Here is a 20,091-nt window from a genome sequence, read left to right on the forward strand (position 1 = left end):
GGTCTCCTATCCAGGTACTGACCAGGCTCACACCTGCATAGCTTCAGTGAGTTGTCAGATGTGAGCTGCAGGGCAATTATATTCCTTTACCTGTCACACATGTATCTGCAAGACGTGAGCATGAATAAAAGACAGGAAGGATAGTTTTTAACTTACGCATTGAACAGTGGCTTCCCAGGACGTAGGGTTAAAATGTTCTTCTCAGTAAAACTAGTCCCGTACACACCTGCTACATGCTGTGTGAGGTGCAGACAGCAGGAAAGCAAGTTCTACCGAAACCCCAGGGTATCACTTAATCTGAACTAATTAATATAATGACTCCAATAATGAAGGCGTGGGTGAGGTGGGGGGGGGTTGTTCCCAGTTCCCCTGGCCTATGCTGAAGCGTTTTTATCTCCCTCCGTGTCATATCCAGCGCCCGTGAGCCGCTGCGAGCCTCGCGCGAGAGGGCGTCAGGCAAACACGGGACAAGCCTGAAAACCAGCCATACTCATATAACCACAGGGCGTATTTTCCTCTTGACGGCAACAACACTAATATTAACCGACAGGAGTTAATATTTAAACTAGAATTTTGAAAAGGATTTCTTAAAACACGATTTCTAAGTCTAATAACAAACCAACAATGTATCCACACTGAATGCCAGTGCCGCTATCCTATCCACGCTTTCCCTACAGTAGATCCTTACAGACATTTTTCACTTGATTCAAAATAACATTCTCGGGAGTTCGCTTTATCATAGTGGCGTTTCATTTGCCAAACACATTTCATCCCTTCTCTTATATTTGAAACGTTGACAATCTGAGGTTTACAAACGTTAAAACGCGATGCCTGTCAGCTAAGCCGGACGACTGGGCTGCGTGTGTCGTGCAGCTTCAGCCCGGAGCTGCGAGCGGCCAGGCGGGGCAGGACCGCAGACAGCACAGCGCCCTGCACCGTCTTCCTTTGTCCTCGGCGGCCGCACACTCAAAATGGTGTTCGTCAGCGCCACCGCACCGTCCTGTGCCGCTATTTCAGACTCGAAGCTGTGTTAATGGTTCCTATCGGCGCCGTTCATAAGTCTATTCTAACGAAACCTGCCAATACCGCGCTGTGTACCGAAATGATGTTTCATAAATCAACCGTTCAAAATGGTTTTTTTTCCCCCCCCTCTCGCCAGCCCCTTTGGTCAGATACGATGAAAAGTGAAACGATTTTTCTCCTGAGGCGCTGACAAACGCAGTTTTGACACCGCCCCCCCCAACAACACGCTCGCTTCCACCGGTTTGAAGTCGCGGGACTCTCTGCGGGTCCCCAGCTCTCGCGCGCTGGAATGTGTTCAGCACGGCGCGTGCAGAGGAGGGGGGGGGGGGGAGAATGCCGCCGAGCCCCGCCCCCTGCAGCGCGCAGCCAATCGGAGCCGGCGAGCGGTTTCAAGGCTTCCCTCAGGGTGCCCGAAAAGGCAAAAACAAAGCTCGAAAGGTCCCTTAAACCGCACTTTTCACCCGAAAGGACCCCAGGGGCCCTCTTCCTGGGGGGCAAAAGGGGGGTGTTCCCGGGGTCCTTTTCCCGTTATCTCGTCGGCAAACGCCCGATCCAGGGGGTTGTTTATCCGTAGTAAGGGCAGCTTGAAACCGCCGCGCCCGCCCCCTTGCCCCATTTCCTCGGTTGTTTTGCTCCTCCGGGCTGAGTCTCCATGTTGGAGCAACACCGCCGCTCGCAGAGACAGCGCTGGGCGCCGGGCAGCCGCGCACACGCCGAGGGACCGGGGACCAGCCCCTAGCGACCGAGCCGCAGGACAGCCCGCCCCCCTGCCCCTCCGCGCCGGGGGACGGGGACACGCGAGGAGGGGGCGCAGCGGGACCGGAGGGAGCCGGGGCGGCGGCCGAGCGCTCACCTGCCGGGGGAGCGGGTCTGATCCGGGGGAGGGACGGGGGGCAGCGCCGCGGGCTCGTTAGATGGAAAGCTCGATCATCACGCAAGCGCAGCGAGGGGACTCTGCTCTGCCGTCGAAGCCAGGTAAGGGGCGCCACTCGTGTTTGCTGTGGGGTGTTTGTGTGCAGAACGGAGTCGGGGAAAACTTTGCAGAGAAAAACCGCGCCAGCCCGCCCGCCGCCCTCCAGCCCCAGTCCTCTCTGGCGTGGAGGCGTGTGGTGTTTTTTTTAGAATCACGTGTGGTCGACCCCCCTCCCTCCTCCCTCCTCCCCCCATCCACACCCCCCCCGGCTGTCACTGCAAGTATTTTTAATTGCAATGTTTTTGTTTCACCTCCTGCTCTAGACGACAGCCCGGAGAGCCCCCCGAGCGCCGGGCCGGCGGCTCCGTGCCCCGTCCGTGTCTGTAACTCGCGGGACAGTGGGCGTGAATCTTTCCACGCTTCCACTCGCAGTACCCCGTGCGCGCGGGAGCCTTTCCTGCGCTGGAAGTTGTTGTGTTTTTTCTTTCTCGGGGGGGGGGAGCGGGTGACCCGGGTCGCGAGCCGCGGCTCGGGTGGGTTTCGTGCTGGTTGTTGGAGGTGACGTGGGGCCGCTTAGTTTTTCCCGGACTGTCCGGCCTGTGCTGGGCGGTTTCTCCCGACACCTACGGGACAGCAGCTCCAGAAACTTGCCTTCCGCTGCATCGCCTACTTATTGCCCGTTGGTCCACTTCGCGCGTTTCCCTTCGCCCCACGGCGCCCCCTCGGGACTGAGGGGGGACCCCTGTCCTCGAGCCCCAGCCCGAACCCCGGGGGGCTGTGGCTCGTGTCTAAAATGTCAATTTCCACCTGCCGGGGGAGAAAAGTCCGCTTTCTGCATTCAGCAGCAAGGCATGGACATCGGCATCTGTGCGGAGCTCCGGAGGTCTGCTAGCGGGGTTATCTGTTGGTATCGTGTCTTTAACCCGCTGCTTACACCCGAGACACTGCGCTGTGGGATATGAGCGGCGTAAAACGCGTGAGGCGGGATCAGTGAATATAGTGAATTCATCATATTTAAACAAGGTACAAGCAGCGGGTGTTCATGAGCGGCGAAAAGTCTAGAGTAAGTGAAACAAAAGCTGTAGTACTCGTTACTAGGCGAGTGTTTGCCCAGCCCAGCGCGAGTCCTGCGGGAGTGTTGACAGGCTGCACTCGAAGGAGCGGAATGTCCCGTGACCCGGAAATGGGACCTTCATTCTTCTCTCGGACACGGGGGTCGCGCCCCCCCCCCCCGGCTGCAGGAGCGACCCGTTCCGCTCGGGGCAGCCGCGGGAGTGCCCGAGAGACGCGGGGGCACCAGGCGCGCGGCGGCGTCACTGGGCACGAGAGCGGCCGGAAAGTACCGCCGCGCTCGTGCACTTGGAGTCTGTCTCGAGGCCACTGAAGGGAAGTCAGGGGCGGGCTGTGAGTGCGCGATAGTGACTTTAACTACTATAGTATCGATGTACTTGTGCAGCACAGGGTAGATGTTCGTGTGCTGTGCGCTGTTGACGGATCTGTGCAGCACAGGGTAGATGTTCGTGTGCTGTGCGCTGTTGACGGATCTGTGCAGCACAGGGTAGATGTTCGTGTGCTGTGCGCTGTTGACGGATCTGTGCAGCACCACAGGGTAGATGTTCGTGTGCTGTGCGCTGTTGACGGATCTGTGCAGCACAGGGTAGATGTTCGTGTGCTGTGCGCTGTTGACGGATCTGTGCAGCACAGGGTAGATGTTCGTGTGCTGTGCGCTGTTGACGGATCTGTGCAGCACAGGGTAGATGTTCGTGTGCTGTGCGCTGTTGACGGATCTGTGCAGCACAGGGTAGATGTTCGTGTGTTGTGCGCTGTTGACGGATCCGTGCAGCACAGGGTAGATGTTCGTGTGCTGTGCGCTGTTGACGGATCCGTGCAGCACAGGGTAGATGTTCGTGTGCTGTACGCTGTTGGCGGATCCGTGCAGCACAGGGTAGATGTTCGTGTGCTGTGCGCTGTTGGCGGATCCGTGCAGCACAGGGTAGATGTTCGTGTGCTGTACGCTGTTGGCGGATCCGTGCAGCACAGGGTAGATGTTCGTGTGCTGTACGCTGTTGGCGGATCCGTGCAGCACAGGGTAGATGTTCGTGTGCTGTGCGCTGTTGGCGGATCCGTGCAGCACAGGGTAGATGTTCGTGTGCTGTGCGCTGTTGACGGATCCGTGCAGCACAGGGTAGATGTTCTTGTGCTGTGCGCTGTTGACGGATCCGTGCAGTACATTGCGATTGCTGAATGGCCTCTCATTTAAAGCATTCTTCTTCTTACTGCCTTTATGATTCCAGGGAAATTTATGTGCTGAGATTTTCATTTTATCCAGTGTTTTGAAAATATAGCTGTTACAGTATTGCCTTTTTAAAACGGTGCTGCTTGCCATCTATTCTTTTGCTTGTGAATGACTTTCTTTTAAGTGTAAAAGTTGAGAGTACAGTCTTGATGTGTCTGTGCAGTGTGGTGGAGACAGGGTCTGTATGGTGTATCTCCACCACAGTGCACAGACACCTCAAGCCTGTATACCATGGTATATCATGGTATGTGTGGTATACAGGCTCGAGGGGTCCGTGCGGTGTGGTGGAGAGGAGATGGGGGCTCGAGGGGTCCGTGCGGTGTGGTGGAGAGGAGATGGGGGCTCGAGGTGTCTGTGCGGTGTGGTGGAGGTGCGGTCTTGAGGGGTCTGTGCGGTGTGGTGGAGGTGCGGTCTTGAGGGGTCCGTGCGGTGTGGTGGAGAGGAGATGGGGGCTCGAGGTGTCTGTGCGGTGTGGTGGAGAGGAGATGGGGGCTCGAGGTGTCTGTGCGGTGTGGTGGAGGTGCGGTCTTGAGGGGTCTGTGCGGTGTGGTGGAGGTGCGGTCTTGAGGGGTCCGTGCGGTGTGGTGGAGAGGAGATGGGGGCTCGAGGTGTCTGTGCGGTGTGGTGGAGAGGAGATGGGGGCTCGAGGGGTCAGTGCGGTGTGGTGGAGAGGAGATGGGGGCTCGAGGTGTCTGTGCGGTGTGGTGGAGGTGCGGTCTTGAGGTGTCTGTGCGGTGTGGTGGAGAGGAGATGGGGGCTCGAGGTGTCTGTGCGGTGTGGTGGAGGTGCGGTCTTGAGGTGTCTGTGCGGTGTGGTGGAGGTGCGGTCTTGAGGTGTCTGTGCGGTGTGGTGGAGCTGCGGTCTTGAGGTGTCTGTGCGGTGTGGTGGAGGTGCGGTCTTGAGGGGTCCGTGCGGTGTGGTGGAGAGGAGATGGGGGCTCGAGGTGTCTGTGCGGTGTGGTGGAGAGGAGATGGGGGCTCGAGGGGTCCGTGCGGTGTGGTGGAGGTGCGGTCTTGAGGTGTCTGTGCGGTGTGGTGGAGGTGCGGTCTTGAGGTGTCTGTGCGGTGTGGTGGAGGTGCGGTCTTGAGGTGTCTGTGCGGTGTGGTGGAGGTGCGGTCTTGAGGGGTCCGTGCGGTGTGGTGGAGAGGAGATGGGGGCTCGAGGTGTCTGTGCGGTGTGGTGGAGAGGAGATGGGGGCTCGAGGTGTCTGTGCGGTGTGGTGGAGAGGAGATGGGGGCTCGAGGGGTCCGTGCGGTGTGGTGGAGGTGCGGTCTTGAGGTGTCTGTGCGGTATATTGGAGCTGCTGACCGGTCCTGTGAGTCCGGGGTGTGGGCAGGGCCGCTGACCGCCGCGGTGATGGCTCTCTGGGCTGTGACTGTCCAGGTCAGGTGTCCGTGTAGAGTCTGAGCCCGATCACTCACACTCAACTCTTGGAAACATGACAGGTTTCACCTGGAGCCTGTGGTGGACAGAATGGTAATTAGCTCTTGTCCAAATGCGACACTACACTACTACTTCTGTTGCTGCTTTTTTTACTTGCGTTCAAAGTCAAAGTTCAGTTCAGTGTATTGTCATATGCATCAGTGTAATGAAATGCTTGTTTGCACGTAGGCTCCAATACAAAGACGTTAAAGAAATCACCAAAGACCTAAACACAGAACAGCAGCAGCAGCAGCAACAACAAATTAAATCACATACAACTCAAAAAACACATTGTGCCTTTATGCTCCTGTAAGGCTTACCAGAGGGAGGGGGGGAGAAAGATGAGTAACCAGGGTGATTGTTGTCCTTAGCGATTCTTCCAGCCTTCCTGAGACAGCCAGTTGTAGAAATGTCCACAGTAGAGGGGAGCTGTACCCCGCTGATGGACTGGGCTGACCTGACCTGATCACCCCCTGTGACGCCTTCCAGTCAGACACTGAGCTGCTGCTAAAAATGCACTCGCATCGGGGGCAGCTGTTTCATCGGCGCGGTGCAGCTCTCGGCCGTCCCTGGCTGCTGTCTCCGCCTCCTGCAGCAGCGTGGTGGGGCTGGTTAATATTCATGAACGCCAGAGCGGTTTCTGAGGAGTTTTAGGGTTCAGGTGGGCCAGCCGAGCCCCGCCGCCCAGTGCAGCCCTCAGGCGCGAGCTGTCCGCCATCCGGCGCTACGGTTTTCCCAACGTCTTCGTGCGCGGCCCCGGCAGGCCCTGCGTGGCGGTCCCGGGGGCCGATGAGCTCTGCTGTGGCTGGTGCTGGAGAGCCCAGTGAGGCTACTCGGTCAGAACGAGGGGGTGTCCCGGCTCCGTAGCTGGGCTGTTAGCGCTGAAAAGAGCTTTGCGTTTCGGCAGGAGTAACGTGCACAAGCAGGAGGTGTGGGACCCCCCTCCCCGGGGTGCTGGTGTGAATAGAGTCACCTGGGGCAGCGCGGGGCTCTCTGCAGGAATCGATCGCTGCTCCCGCCGAAGAGTCATTCACAAGCAGAGTGCGTTTCTGAAGAGCTGTTGTGCGGTTATTTTTGTCGTTTCTTCCTTAAGCGCGGGGCACTTTGATCGTGTTTATTTCCTGCCTTAATTGGCTCACTCGCCAATATCGCGGAGGCGCACGCCAGAGACTGCGTATGCGAGCAGCTCTTCGAGGCTCGAGTGACGTCAGGTTCGTCGTCACGACGCGGGTGAGAGCGGCTCCGGAGGAGGCGGTGTGCCGCCAGACTCGGGGTTCTGCCGGCACGGCGCTGCGAGCCAGTGTGTCGGAAGTGTCTGATTTGTTCCCGCTGGCTGTCGGGTGCTGTCTGCGGTGGTTTAGTTGTTTCCGGTGCCTCTGGAATGGTCGTGGCCTGGCAGGTCTCCGCTGTCCCCTGCCCGGGCTGTGCAGGCTGTCGAGAGGGCACTCGTGTTGGCTTGCCTCCAGCTGTGGCTGTAAATCTGAGAGAAGCCGTTTAAAATCCAACGTCAAAATCAAACGGTCAAATAGTGAACAGCCTGCTGTCGGCCGAGTTTGACAAGACAGGTCAAGCAGAGCTCTTCTCGCCAGGCTTGAGCCCAGGAGGCACATGTGTGCCCACACACACACAGGCGCACGCACGCACGCACGCACGCACGCACGCACGCACACACACACGTACACACGCACGCACACACGCAAGCACGCGCGCACGATCGCCTGGCGCATGTGGCTGTGCACTGCGGGGCCTGGCTCCCACGCACCCCTCTGCTGGTGGGTGTGGTCCTCGCCCTGGCGGAAACGGACACGCCCCACTTCCTCACGCTCAGCCCTGCAGGAGCTGGGGGGGGGGTCCACCTGCTGGGGGTTTAAACCAAGGGAAAGCCCTCCAGACCGCAGAGAGCACCCCTGTCAGGCGGTGGGTGTGGGTGTGAGGGGGTGTGTCTCTGTCTTGGACAGAGGAAGGTGCTGGAGTCCTCCTGAGGGGGAGCTACCATGTTGAAGAAGCAAGGTGTTCAGCGCAAGAGGCACTTCTCTCGGCTTCCTGGGGCTGGCGGCCCCGCTGGGTTCCGGGGGGTCACGGGGGAGCCGGGGGCTGGCGGCCCCGCTGGGTTCCGGGGGGTCGGGGGGGAGCCGGGGGCTGGTGGGTGCGATACGGAGTCGGTGACTCTGCGTGGTCATTCGCTGGTTTATGAGCTGGGTCACTCTTGACTGCTGACGTCTCCCAGGGGCACACAGGGAGGAGCGCGTCCCCTTGAGTCGCCCCAGGGACAGCGGGGCTCCGGGGCTCCCAGTGTGGTTTGTGTGCTGGACACCCAGTGCTGCTGGGTTATTGTCTGTGGGCTGCCCGGTCCACTGCAGGGCTGGACTTGCCTCTCCTCCTACTTCCCTGTTTCTCTCTCTTTTGTGTTTAGACTTCTTTTGTTGTGTGTGAAGTGACTTGTTTTGGCTTTAGGCACGGTATATTTGGCGCGTTGCCCTGAAGGAGGGATTGGACTCCGTGTTGCACAGCAGTTTGATCCGCTTCTGTTTTTACCAGCAGCCGGTTCGTGAGCGGACGGGCTGAGGCTGCAAAGCCAGGCCCTTTAGATCATGTCAATCCTCTCGCGTCTGTCTGCACAGAACTGGCTCCCTCCAGCAGCCAGCCGGCCAGTCTCCGGCTCCGGCTGGCCGCTCGGAGAGCCCCTGGCGGACTGACGCGCCCCCTGCTGTCTGTCTCTCCCCAGGCCAGGTGAAGAGCTCTTCCCCCAAGAAGCCCCGGAGCCGGAATATCTTCAGCGCTCTCTTCTGCTGCCTCAGAGCCCAGGATGTGCCGCCACTGCCCCCAGCCCAGGGTACCCTGCCGCAGGCGGAGGAGAACGGGCCGGTTGCCAAGGTAACGGTCGCTCTGGTGACCGCCATGTTGGCAGAGGAGGATGCCGGGTGCGTTTTGGAGCTGAAGAGCGTTACTTGATTGACCGGTTTTCCTTGGATGAATCTGAAAAACGATCAGCCTTGAGATCAGTTGTCCCATTATATTTCTGTCTCCCTTGTAGTTCCTTTTTCAAGTAGTGCAGTTCAGCCAAGTGGAAAGTGCAGGTCAGGACCCACAAGCTGCCCCCTCTTGAAGGGGGGGGGGGGCTGACGGATCAGAGCAGTGCCCTTGCGCAAGGCTTGATCTCTGGCTGGGCAGCCCGGGGCTTGTTAGCAAGAGGCTCCCCAGCTCTGCCCCGGACGTCCTGTGTGTTACTGAGTCGCCTTGCATCCCATCCTGCAGAGGAGACACCAACAGGACCCCCCAGCCCGCCCCCGTCGCTGTGGGAGGGTCCGCTGGGGGCCCTGCTCTGGTTTCGTTAGCGGAGCTGCAGGGGCGGGTGTCTCTGGGGCCCGAATCCACACCAGTCGCTACAGTGGGCAGAGTTTGTGGGGCAGTATCGACGCCCCTCAGTCTAAAAGCACAGCAGCTTCTCGCTGGTCTTGACCGCCCTGGAGAGCCGAGAGGGCTGGACCCCGAGCTGACCTTTGGCAGAGGTGTGACCGGGGGGACAGGACTTACATGACCACTCTCAGCGAACCCGACTCTGCTAGTGTCCTGACAGCAGCTTCCCTTTTCCCAGAAGAAAAGAGAAACGTTGCGCCTCATTCCATAAAAACCTGACAACATGTAACATTTCCAACACAATAACCACACGTGCCCGAGGTGTACCAGGTCTTGCTGGAAGTGTAGGATAGGCAAAGCTTCGGAAGCCGCAGGTGGGCGAGTCCAGGACACTCTGGGGTTTCTCCGGCTCCCCTGTGGGAACAGGTCCAGTCCCGCCTGGATCCCAGAGCTTCTCCCTCCCCTCTCCGGCAGATTCCTGGGCCCTGCCTGCTGCCCGAGGTGACGCCTCAGGACCAGGGCAAGATGTGTGTGGTGATCGACCTGGACGAGACGCTGGTGCACAGCTCCTTCAAGGTGAGGCCGCGGCACCTCGGGGCCCCTCCCGTGTTTGCGGTTGGGGGCGGACAGGTCAGAGGTCAGAGGTGAAAAGCCAGGAGGGTGACTGTGCTGTGTCGGAATCACAAACACAGGGTGACTGGATGGGTTATTAAAGCTTCCTTGAAACGGACTCATACCATTAAAATGAGTGGAGTGTCGCACCCTTGTGAAACTGATATTCGTGGTCTTGGCTCTGTGGGGAGATACAGTAGGGTTTTTCATGATGTAGAAGTTTTCAGTTATTCACCCTGTGCTTTGGGGATCATGGGCGAGGACACTGAGCAGTGCACAGCTGGCAGAGAGACTGGTATGAGGACAAGAGAACTGTTACAAACGAGCGCAGCCCCTAGGCCCCTCTGAGCCGCCTGTCTGCCTTAGCCAGTTGATCTCATCTGGCCTCTTTCCTGAGAGAATCCAGCTTTTCAGCCTCAATGTTGCCGGGTAGCTAGTTCCACACTCCCACAACCCTTTGTGTCAGGAAGTGCCTCCTGTTCTTGGATTTTAATAAACTTCCACACAGGTTCCCCTTGTGTCCTCCATTTTGACATAGTCAAGGGACTGAGACGGTGGGGTGTCGGGGGGTGTCACATACCAGTCAAGGGACTGAGACCGTGGGGTGTCGGGGGGTGTCACATACCAGTCAAGGGACTGAGACGGTGGGGTGTCGGGGGGTGTCACATACCGGTCGAGGGGCTGAGACCGTGGGGTATCAGGGGGTGTCTCATACCGGTCAAGGGACTGAGACCGTGGGGTGTCAGGGGGTGTCACATACCAGTCAAGGGACTGAGACGGTGGGGTGTCGGGGGGTGTCACATACCAGTCAAGGGACTGAGACCGTGGGGTGTCAGGGGGTGTCACATACCGGTCGAGGGGCTGAGACCGTGGGGTATCAGGGGGTGTCTCATACCGGTCGAGGGACTGAAACCGTGGGGTGTCGGGGGGTGTCGCATACCGGTCGAGGGACTGAGACAGTGGGGTGTCGGGGGGTGTCGCATACCAGTCAAGGGACTGAGACGGTGGGGTGTCAGCGGGTGTCACATACCGGTCAAGGGGCTGAGACCGTGGGGTGTCAGAGGGTGTCACATACCGGTCAAGGGACTGAGACCGTGGGGTGTCGGGGGGTGTCACATACCAGTCAAGGGACTGAGACGGTGGGGTGTCAGGGGGTGTCACATACCGGTCAAGGGGCTGAGACCGTGGGGTGTCAGAGGGTGTCACATACCGGTCAAGGGACTGAGACCGTGGGGTGTCAGGGGGTTGAGACCATGGGCCCCACCCCCTGTGTTTCCCTCTTCATGACTTTTTGGCCTGGTGTCTTGCAGCCCATCAGTAACGCGGACTTCGTGGTGCCAGTGGAGATCGAGGGGACCACCCACCAGGTGAGGGAGTCGGGGAGCGGCCCCCCTGCGGTCGCTCACGCCTGTGTGGTGACGGGTGCGGGTACGAGGCAGGCTGAGGGCGCTCTGCCCCCACGGTGGGGGGTGGGGGGGGGTTACAGAGTCCCGCCAAGGCCATGTGGCGCCGCGGACGGGTCTCCAGCTGGCGCCGCGCCCAGTCCGAAGACGCGTGCGGCGGGAGGAGGAGGCAGGACGGGAAGAGGAGCGTTCCTTGTACGCCCCCCAAGCCGGGAGAACGCTGGGATCCCTAGCTGCTCCGTGGTTCAAGTAATCCAGGATAGGCTGGATCCTGGCACTGCGGCCTATTCTTGATTACTTGTTTCAGGAGGCGGCTGCTGACAGCGGAGTCGAGGGGAGCACGGACGGGAAGAGCAGGCAGCGGGAGAGGAGCCCAGTGCAGTAATAATAACTGTAACGATAACAGGAATAGTAATAATATCCTTACACTTATATAGCGCTCTTCTGGACACTCCACTCAAAGCGCTTCACAGGTAATGGGGATCCCCTCCACCACCTGGGTGATGCGACGGCAGCCAGAGAAACCAGTACTCTCACCACACACCAGCTCTCAGTGGGGAGGAGAGCAGAGTGATGAAGAGATGGGGATTATTAGGAGGCCATGATTGGTAAAGACCCATGGGAAATTTGGCCAGGAAGCCGGGATACTCTTTTCGAAAATCACCCTGGGATTTTTATTGACGACGGAAAATTGGGACCTCGGTTTTATGTCTCCTCCGAAGGACGGCGCCTTTTTACAGTACAGTGTCCCCGTCACTATACTGGGGCATAAGGACCCACACAGACCACAGGGTGAGCGCCCCCTGCTGGCTCCACTGGAAGAGCTCCCACCTTGCACTAGGTTGGTGAGAGGGGCACACAGGAGACCACTGACGGCTGAGGTGGGGGGCGCAGTAGTAATAATAATTCCTTCCACTTACGTAGTGCTTTTCTGGACACTCCACTCAAAGTGCTTTACAGAGTGATGAAGCCAGTTCATAGATGAGGATTCTCAGGAGGCCATGACTGGTAAAGGCCGGAGTACTAATGGGGCGTCCTCTCTATTTCACACTCCTTGAGAAAGAGGGGCAGGGATGTGTTTTCCGCCAGGCTGACTTGTTGCCGTGTTTCAGGTGTACGTCCTGAAGAGGCCGCACGTGGACGAGTTCTTGCAACGGATGGGCGAGCTGTTTGAGTGCATCCTGTTCACCGCCAGCCTGGCCAAGGTACATGAGCGAAGACCGCGCCAGCCACTTGGGGTGGCACAAAACACATCGCAGTCCAGTCCTCCGGGCCTCCTGACCGCGGTCCTCCAGCACCCTGTTTTTCAGACTTGCTTCAGACCTGCACACGAACAGCAGCTTCCCTGCTTCTGCTAGTTCCATGCTCCCACACCTCTTTGTGTAAGGAAGTGCCTCCTGTTCTTGGATTTTAATGCACTTCCATGTAGGTTCCCCTTGTGTCCTGACATGATGTGACGTAGTCAAGGGGTCGAGACTGTGGTGGTCTGGGGGTGTCACGGGCTGGTCAAGGGGTTAGAGTCTGTAGTATGGCATGAAACCATGTGACCTTCACACACACACTGGCACATTAATACACACACTGACACGCTCACACGTGCTCTTGCTGTAGTGTGTCCAGTCTGCTTGCCTCCGTGCTCGTGACTCCTGACACACCCTGCCCCCCCTGCAGTACGCAGACCCTGTCACTGACCTGCTGGACCAGCGCCGTGTGTTCCGGACCCGGCTGTTCCGGGAGTCCTGCGTCTTCCACCAGGGCTGCTACGTCAAGGACCTGAGCCGGCTGGGCCGCGAGCTGAGCAAGACGCTGATCCTGGACAACTCGCCCGCCTCCTACATCTTCCACCCCGAGAACGCAGTGAGTACCCCCTCCTGACCCCCGAAATCCTCCATCTTCCACCCCGAGAACGCAGTGAGTACCCCCTCCTGACCCCCGAAATCCTCCGTCTTCCACCCCGAGAACGGAGTGAGTACTCCCTCCTGACCCCCGAAATCCTCCATCTTCCACCCCGAGAGTACAGTGAGTACCCCCTCCTGACCCCCGAAATCCTCCATCTTCCACCCCGAGAGTACAGTGAGTACCCCCTCCTGACCCCCGAAATCCTCCGTCTTCCACCCCGAGAACGGAGTGAGTACCCCCTCCTGACCCCCAAAATCCTCCATCTTCCACCCCGAGAACGCAGTGAGTACCCCCTCCTGACCCCCGAAATCCTACATCTTCCACCCCGAGAACGGAGTGAGTACTCCCTCCTGACCCCCGAAATCCTCCATCTTCCACCCCGAAAGTACAGTGAGTACCCCCTCCTGACCCCCAAAATCCTCCATCTTCCACCCCGAGAGTACAGTGAGTACCCCCTCCTGACCCCCGAAATCCTCCATCTTCCACCCCGAGAGTACAGTGAGCACCCCCTCCTGACCCCCAAAATCCTCCATCTTCCACCCCGAGAGTACAGTGAGTACCCCCTCCTGACTCCCGAAATCCTCCGTCTTCCACCCCGAGAACGCAGTGAGTACCCCCTCCTGACCCCCGAAATCCTCCATCTTCCACCCCAAGAACACAGTGAGTACCACCTCCTGACCCCCAAAATCCTCCATCTTCCACCCCGAGAGTACAGTGAGTACCCCCTCCTGACCCCCGAAATCCTCCATCTTCCACCCCGAGAGTACAGTGAGTACCCCCTCCTGACCCCTGAAATCCTTCGCCCCACCATGGCATCCTCCTGGCCCTGGCCTGTGCCCTGCAGAGTGATGCTCTGTGTGTCACTGCCCCTCTGCCCACGGCGGCTGAAGCTCTCCCTGCACGCCCTGTACTGTCCTCGAACCCGAGCGTGCTCGCAGCTGGAACCCCAGAGGTACACGGCTGTCTGTCCCCCCCAGGTGCCTGTGGTGTCCTGGTTTGACGACTTCGAGGACTCGGAGCTACTCAGCCTCATCCCTGTGTTCGAGGAGCTGAGTCAGGCGGAGGACGTGTACACGGGCCTGGGGCAGCTGCGGGCCCCCTGACCACCCCACCCCTTGTGCGTGGCACGGCGCCACCTTCTGGTGCAGCTCGTCATCGCCAGTCCTCGGACCTGCAGCCACGCTCTTCCAAGACATCACCCCACCCCACCCCCCACTCCAGTGGGAATTCTCCCATGAAACGGAAAGAAACGCAAACCTGCCGCCGAGGTCTTCAGCACAGGCCGTCCCGCTCCGCACGAGCGAGCACTGTGCTGGGACAGGACCTGCCAGGATTGGAGCGGAGCTCGGAGCAGGACGCCACACCTTCTGGAAGAGAAACGAGCCCCGCTCCGGGCGGGAACCTTCAGGAAGCGTTCAAGATGGCCGCTTCTTGAGCGGGAGCTGTCCTGTTGCTCTGCTCTGACTGTCCATCGCTGTGCCTTTCAGAATTCCAGACTCTTTCTTTCACAAAAAGGCTTTTCTCTTTTTTATAGCCTTCTTGTGGTTTTTATACAAGCTCTCGGTGTGTGTTTTTTATTCCTGTGAACATGTGGCCTTTGTGTCATGTTTCGAGAGCAGCGTGGGGAAGCACAGCTGTGCCGCCAGCGGGCTCACTCTGCAGGGCGGTTCAGTATTCAGGAGTGTGCCATCCTGGCCGGCCAGAGGTCAGGTTTTCTGTCTGCCAAAGCATTTCTGGTTGTGCCACATGCAATGACTTGTGACCAGCACTGGCTGTGACTGTTCAGCAGATGAGAGATGCTATATCAAAAGAGGAACTACATTCCAGCCTGTTAGCAGATCCCAGAATCTGGTCCACCCCTATGCTGGAGGGAATTCAACAGCTCCAGACTCCCCTCCACCGCCACTCTTTGCGTAGTGAAGTGTTTTTCACTCTTTAAGAACAGGTGTTCTGTTTCCAGCGGTGACTCCTGGGTTGTCATGTCATGGCTGAAGTCCCAGTGCACTAACGTCCGTGTGTCTGAAGGAGGATCTTTCTGCTGGCTGACCAGTCCCACCATGCCTGCCGCACAGGCGAGAGCAGTCAATCACAGAGCAGCATGTGCGGAGATCCCTTCCTGGGCACAGGGCTTCCTGCTGTGTGAAATCGTATGAAAGTGAGGAGCAGCTTGTTGTGTGCTATGCTTCTGCCCCCATGGACACCCAGTCAGCCCTGACACAAGCCAGACTGCACTGAGTTTACACAGCGTTTGACAACCACACAGCCTTTGTCAGACTGTTTTCAAGGAGCGCAGTTCTGTCTCTCCCCCCGAAGACCAGTCCTTTCATCTGAAGCCCCTTGTTGAAAGAGAATTCCTGCTTTCTCTTGAGATCTGAGTACTGAACTACACTGTGCTTGGCAAAGACAGGCGTTTGGACTCGGGGCAGCAGTGCCCCTGGTGTGTAGTGGGCGGTAGGGTGCTTTTTTAAAATGCTCATCAGGAAAACACTAAGGGTGGCGTGAGACTGTCTCTCCCTGTTTGTTCTCTGTGAAAGCATTAGCAATCCTGGAAAAGCATTACAGATATCATGGGGCAATTGCACAGCAGTGTACCTGCTTGAGGTTTTACCCTTTAGCTACAGTGCCCTTGTACGGAAGAAAAGAATGTATTTCTCGTACTTAAAACTTTATACACCTGTCTATGCCCATTTACTGCAAGGAGGGTCGCAGGGTTCGAATACTGTATCCAGTCCCAGAGCTCTGCAGCTCTTTGTTAAACCTGAAGCAGGCCGATCTCCTGAGCCACTGTTTCCGATCTCTCTCTCTCTCTGTGAAAGAGTTCTCAATTTCGGTTTCATGGATCTGAAAACCAAACTAGCTGTGATCACAGTTTAACAGGTGTCTGATCATTAACTTGAATCTTCAGCTAATTTGACTGTGGGACTGAAGCTCTAGTACTGCCCTTGGGATGGGTGTCTGGTACACTGGGCAGGCAGTACTCAAGCTGTAGCAGTGGGTTCTCAGTCTTGGAATCTCAATTCTGTTGTTTTTTTTTTTTATTCCAGCTGCCCCCTTATGCCTGTAATTGATACTTGTGCCTGGAATTGATATGCTATTGCTCAGTCTTGGACTTCAAAATCCCCTAAAAGTGCATTATTTCTCAACAGCTTCAGCGCACAGAACATTACATACTCTCTTCTTAGCTCGCTTCATAAAATTAAGAAGTCGCTGTCTTATTTCTGACTAAAGATGCGCAGTGGGTGTGGTCACGCATTAGCCACACCCACAGTGGGACTGATCATGTGTTGAGGCATCCAGAGTGGGAGTGGCTCTGTATGAGACATGCCCACAATGGGAGTGGTTATGTATCAGACACTCCCAAACTATCAGTGTTTTTCCTTCTGCTCCAGTCTGGTTGGTTCGGTTCGGGCAGCGCACTTGAGTGAGGGCAGTCCCTACAATGCGCTAATTAGTAATGGGTTCAGTTGTAAATCTCATTCGCTTTGTTAACAGCTGAGAGCAAACGTTAGAGGGGACTTCAAATGGACACTATGAAATAAAGTACTCTGGGGCAGGGAGCCAGTATTGCAGCTGATTGCTGTGACTGAGCTGTGAGACAAGGAGCTGTGATCTGGAGGAACAATCAGCTGCTGGGTGCTTATTTCCCTTTACAGCAAAAAGGGTTTAGCTTGTATTCTAGAGACCCAAGTCATTATGCGAAGAAAAAGTAAATGCAGTTTTCTTCACACAAACAAGTATTAGTTATTAAAGTAGTGGGGTTGATTTGGTGTAGGGGTAACCTGGGAGCAAAGTGTTTTCACTCAAGTAGAAAAAAAAAATCTTATAGTTGGCCTGTTTTATGTATTTGCATATGAACACACAAAGTGCAAAGAAATCCAGTTGCCTTATTTTCTCAAAATGGAGGTCTTTAATTTTTGAGTGTGAGCTGATCACCCTCTGGTGGTGATCTGAGGAATTGCAGTGCCTTAGAAATGGAGGCCTGATCCCATTGTAAACATGTGCTGTACCAGAATTGCACAACACCAAGGCCAAAATGGAGCACACTTCCACGCAGATGCCTCTATGGAGTGAAGCTCTGATTTGCATGTGTCACACTCAGGGTCTGCAGCAGCCATGCAGGCAGAAGTCTGATGTTTACCCCAAGAATGCAGATGTCATGACAGTGGGAATCCTGTTATGATCGCTGTAAGGCTCTCGTGCGCGGAGATCCGGCATGGCGGCTGCTGTGTTCCAGTTTCTCTAGTTCCAGCAGAGTGAAGAGGCTGGTGCAGCACTGTACCGCATGTCAGTGATACACAGAGTTGACAAAGTGTGATGTTCTGTATGGTACTGAGAAGAGTGCCATTCTGCTTGGCATGGGGACAGGGCTAAGCCCTGATCAGTTTCTTTGGGGGGATGGGGGGCTGTTCCCCATTTTCGGATATCTCAGGGATAACAGCCGAGTTCTCCTGGCACTTGCTGGGAAGTGGCTGGCTTGGGAGTAGGGGTTGTTTTAGATCAGGGGGCCAGACATTGAGGTACCAGGCCTTACCTGTCTCACCAGTCACTGTCCGACTTGCCACCTAAACTCATGCCTTCTGGGCACTCATTATTTGCAGGGCTGTGGGTACAGGCACTCGTACACTTCTCTGCTGTTTTCATCACAGCCTGCTGTGCACTGGGAGGTTCACTGACGGCAGTGTCAGTCCTGGACTGGCTCAGAGAGCTCTGCACTGGGAGTATAATTGGATGCTCAAGTTTCTCAATTTTTTGTTAATTATCATTTTTTATGGGCAGCCATTCTGAAACATCTCTTTCTGTATCAGGTCTGATATCGGGTGACTGCTCAGATGAAGTGCAGAAGTGCTTGGGGTGTTTTGGGGTGTGAAATCTCTTTTAAGTTGTCAGGAGCTCATAAATAATATTGGAAGCATATCTTCGAGCCCGACAAGGAGCAAACATGATCGCGTTCCCCATGTCCCCTTTTTGTTGCTGCTTTCAGTCATTTGTGTAAAAAAACTACATTTCTGCAAAATTAAGAATTAGCTGAGCAAGTGAACTGTAGACTCCCATTGCACAGCAGTCTGGTCCAGTCCAGGCTGTACAGTGGTTTCACACTCCCATTGCACAGCAGTCTGGTCCAGTCCAGGCTGTACAGTGGTTTCACACTCCCATTGCACGGCAGTCTGGTCCAGTCCAGGCTGTACCAGCTGCAGAGATGTTGATGCAAATCATGCAGATCGGACAGATCAAGCCAAAACAAACGTTCTGTGTGTGTGTGTGTGTGTGTGAGAATTCCCCACACGTTTTCCTATGCAAATTTCCCCTGGGAAAGGTAACAAGTTTGGAATTTCCGGACCAGGGTGTGGCGGCAGTCTGGAACCCTCATTCCCAGGGGATGTTGTGTACGTTCGGTTTCTTCTTTTAGGAACATTCCTCGCTGTTGATCTTCATTGTCCTTCTAACAGTCTGTTCAGTGTCCCGATCCGAAACACGAGGGTGAGGACCACAGCTGGGCTCTGTTGCCGAACAGCGTTGCCCACATGAAGCAACAGCGGCGTTCAGTCACTGAGGGTCATGTGCGGAACTGGTGTGAGGGGGGGGCAAGATACCGTTCGGGTTTTTAAAAACTTTGTACCAACAACAACTTTGTTTTTATAAAACAGAAGTCTTCAGAAGCTTGAAATGATTCCTAAGATATCCATATTGTATTTTTGGAAACTTTTGTAAAGCAAGAAAAAAAAGTCAAATAAAAGGTTTCTTTCTGAAATCGTGCCTGGCGTGTTGCTGTGATTCCTGGGGGGGGGGGGTCTGCCTGCGGTCCGATCTCTGGTTCTGTCCCTCAGCGGGCGAGGAAGAGGAGGGGGCATCGCGCTGCTCCTCGACTGGCAAAATGGTACCGAGTTTGCTGGTGTTACTGGCTCCTCATCTCTTGGAGTTGACAGCTCTGCCATTGTCATAATTCTGATTGATCTACCTTTCTCACTTCAGCTGCTTTCTAGACGCTCAGGAAATATTGCAGGTAATTTGGATATTGTGCAGTTTTTAGTTCCTGTATTTCATGAGGCCTGCGCTGTGCTGCTGGCGTATATGGGAAGCTGATTAAAAGGACGGTTATCTCTTCGTGTGCGCTTCTAGGAGTGAAGTACGCTGCAGGTAATCGCACTGTATCTCCGTTTTAATATTTAACTTTGTACTCCTTTGCACAAGCATCCACATTGTAGTAAGGTTGACGTTTCTGGTCACTGATCTGCTGCTGGTTTCTGTGTAGCAGTGAGTAAAGCCTGGAATGGACTGCGCGGCCGTGCAGTGGGAGTCTGGGAGTGCTGCAGTGGTGGCAGCACCCTGTCTGGGTGTCTGAGCCTGAGGGCTGCGGGGGCTGTGGTCAGCCGTGGAGGGAACAAGGGGAGAGCATTCTGGGAAAAGAGCTGGGCCAGGGCTTGGTTCTGTGGCTCGTTAAGCAATTAAACAATTACGGGTCAATGAAGTGGGTGGAGACGTGGCTAGATCAATACCCTGTGCTGGAATACAGCTGCACTGCTCAGGCTGTCCGGCCTCGTGGCCAGGGAGCCTGGGGCGTGTCCAGGCAGACTCCTGCACGTCCCCTGGGGAAAGCTGTGCCTTTATAAGGCAGCGAGAGTGCGAGCGCCGCCGTGAGCCGATTTACATTGTGGCCGAGTAAAGCAATATTCAAATCGCCACTTCTGTGTCTCCTCGGAAAGCTGTGCTAGCGAGCGGGTTGCCTCGTGGCAGGCTGGCTCTCTGCCCTCCGCCGAGACGTATCCTCGCATCCTTCGCTGGTTTTACTGCTTCTCCATGTTGCCTGGAGGGTTTCTCCACACAAACACTGAGGTCTTTTTCGCAAGTAGTTCTCTAAGCTCAGCTTTTTACATTTTTTTAATCTGTTTGTCATTCCTGGCATATAACACCCTACACTTACCTGCTTGTAGTCACCGGCCAGGTGTTCTCCCACATTTGCATTTTCTACACAGCAGACGTTTTTCTCAATCTTTCTGAATTCCTTTGTCCACTTTGACAGTTTCCTAACCCCCTTAGTTTGCTACGACCTGCTAACTGAACTAGTTGGAGAACCAGAGTTCACATGGTTGAGATCAACAAGGAAGAGGAGAGGTTACAATACAAGGAGATTGCTGTAGTGCTCCCCTATTTCCTGCACCCCTATTGGA

At 56.1% G+C, this 20,091-nt stretch overlaps 1 protein-coding gene across 2 annotated transcripts; it reads left to right on the forward strand.

The window, feature by feature from the left end:
• Positions 1-1,472: 1,472 nt before the first annotated feature.
• Positions 1,473-18,676, forward strand: ctdsp2 (CTD small phosphatase 2). Of its 2 annotated transcripts, XR_016091099.1 has the most exons (8): positions 1,473-1,998; positions 8,380-8,528; positions 9,486-9,587; positions 10,934-10,990; positions 12,139-12,231; positions 12,698-12,883; positions 13,903-18,002; positions 18,054-18,676. XR_016091099.1 is itself a non-coding variant. In XM_088917382.1 (7 exons), exons 1-7 carry the CDS (start codon positions 1,938-1,940, stop codon positions 14,026-14,028), a joined length of 774 nt encoding a protein of 257 aa, XP_088773508.1. In that variant the 5' UTR covers positions 1,473-1,937; the 3' UTR covers positions 14,029-18,676. The 2 variants fall into 2 exon arrangements, 1 of the variants encoding a protein (XP_088773508.1); XM_088917382.1 differs by having other exon boundaries at positions 13,903-18,676.
• Positions 18,677-20,091: the final 1,415 nt, after the last annotated feature.

The sequence above is a fragment of the Atractosteus spatula genome, chromosome 1, assembly GCF_055471065.1.
Source record: "Atractosteus spatula isolate fAtrSpa1 chromosome 1, fAtrSpa1.hap1, whole genome shotgun sequence".
Taxonomy (NCBI): domain Eukaryota; kingdom Metazoa; phylum Chordata; class Actinopteri; order Semionotiformes; family Lepisosteidae; genus Atractosteus; species Atractosteus spatula.

Bases quoted from the DNA above. Each gene is read 5' to 3' on its own strand.
- ctdsp2 (XM_088917382.1), top strand. From the start codon at position 1,938: ATGGAAAGCTCGATCATCACGCAAGCGCAGCGAGGGGACTCTGCTCTG. The intron at 9,588-10,933 runs GTGAGGCCGCGG...GGTGTCTTGCAG, and splicing joins TGGTGCACAGCTCCTTCAAG to CCCATCAGTAACGCGGACTT. The intron at 10,991-12,138 runs GTGAGGGAGTCG...GCCGTGTTTCAG, and splicing joins TCGAGGGGACCACCCACCAG to GTGTACGTCCTGAAGAGGCC.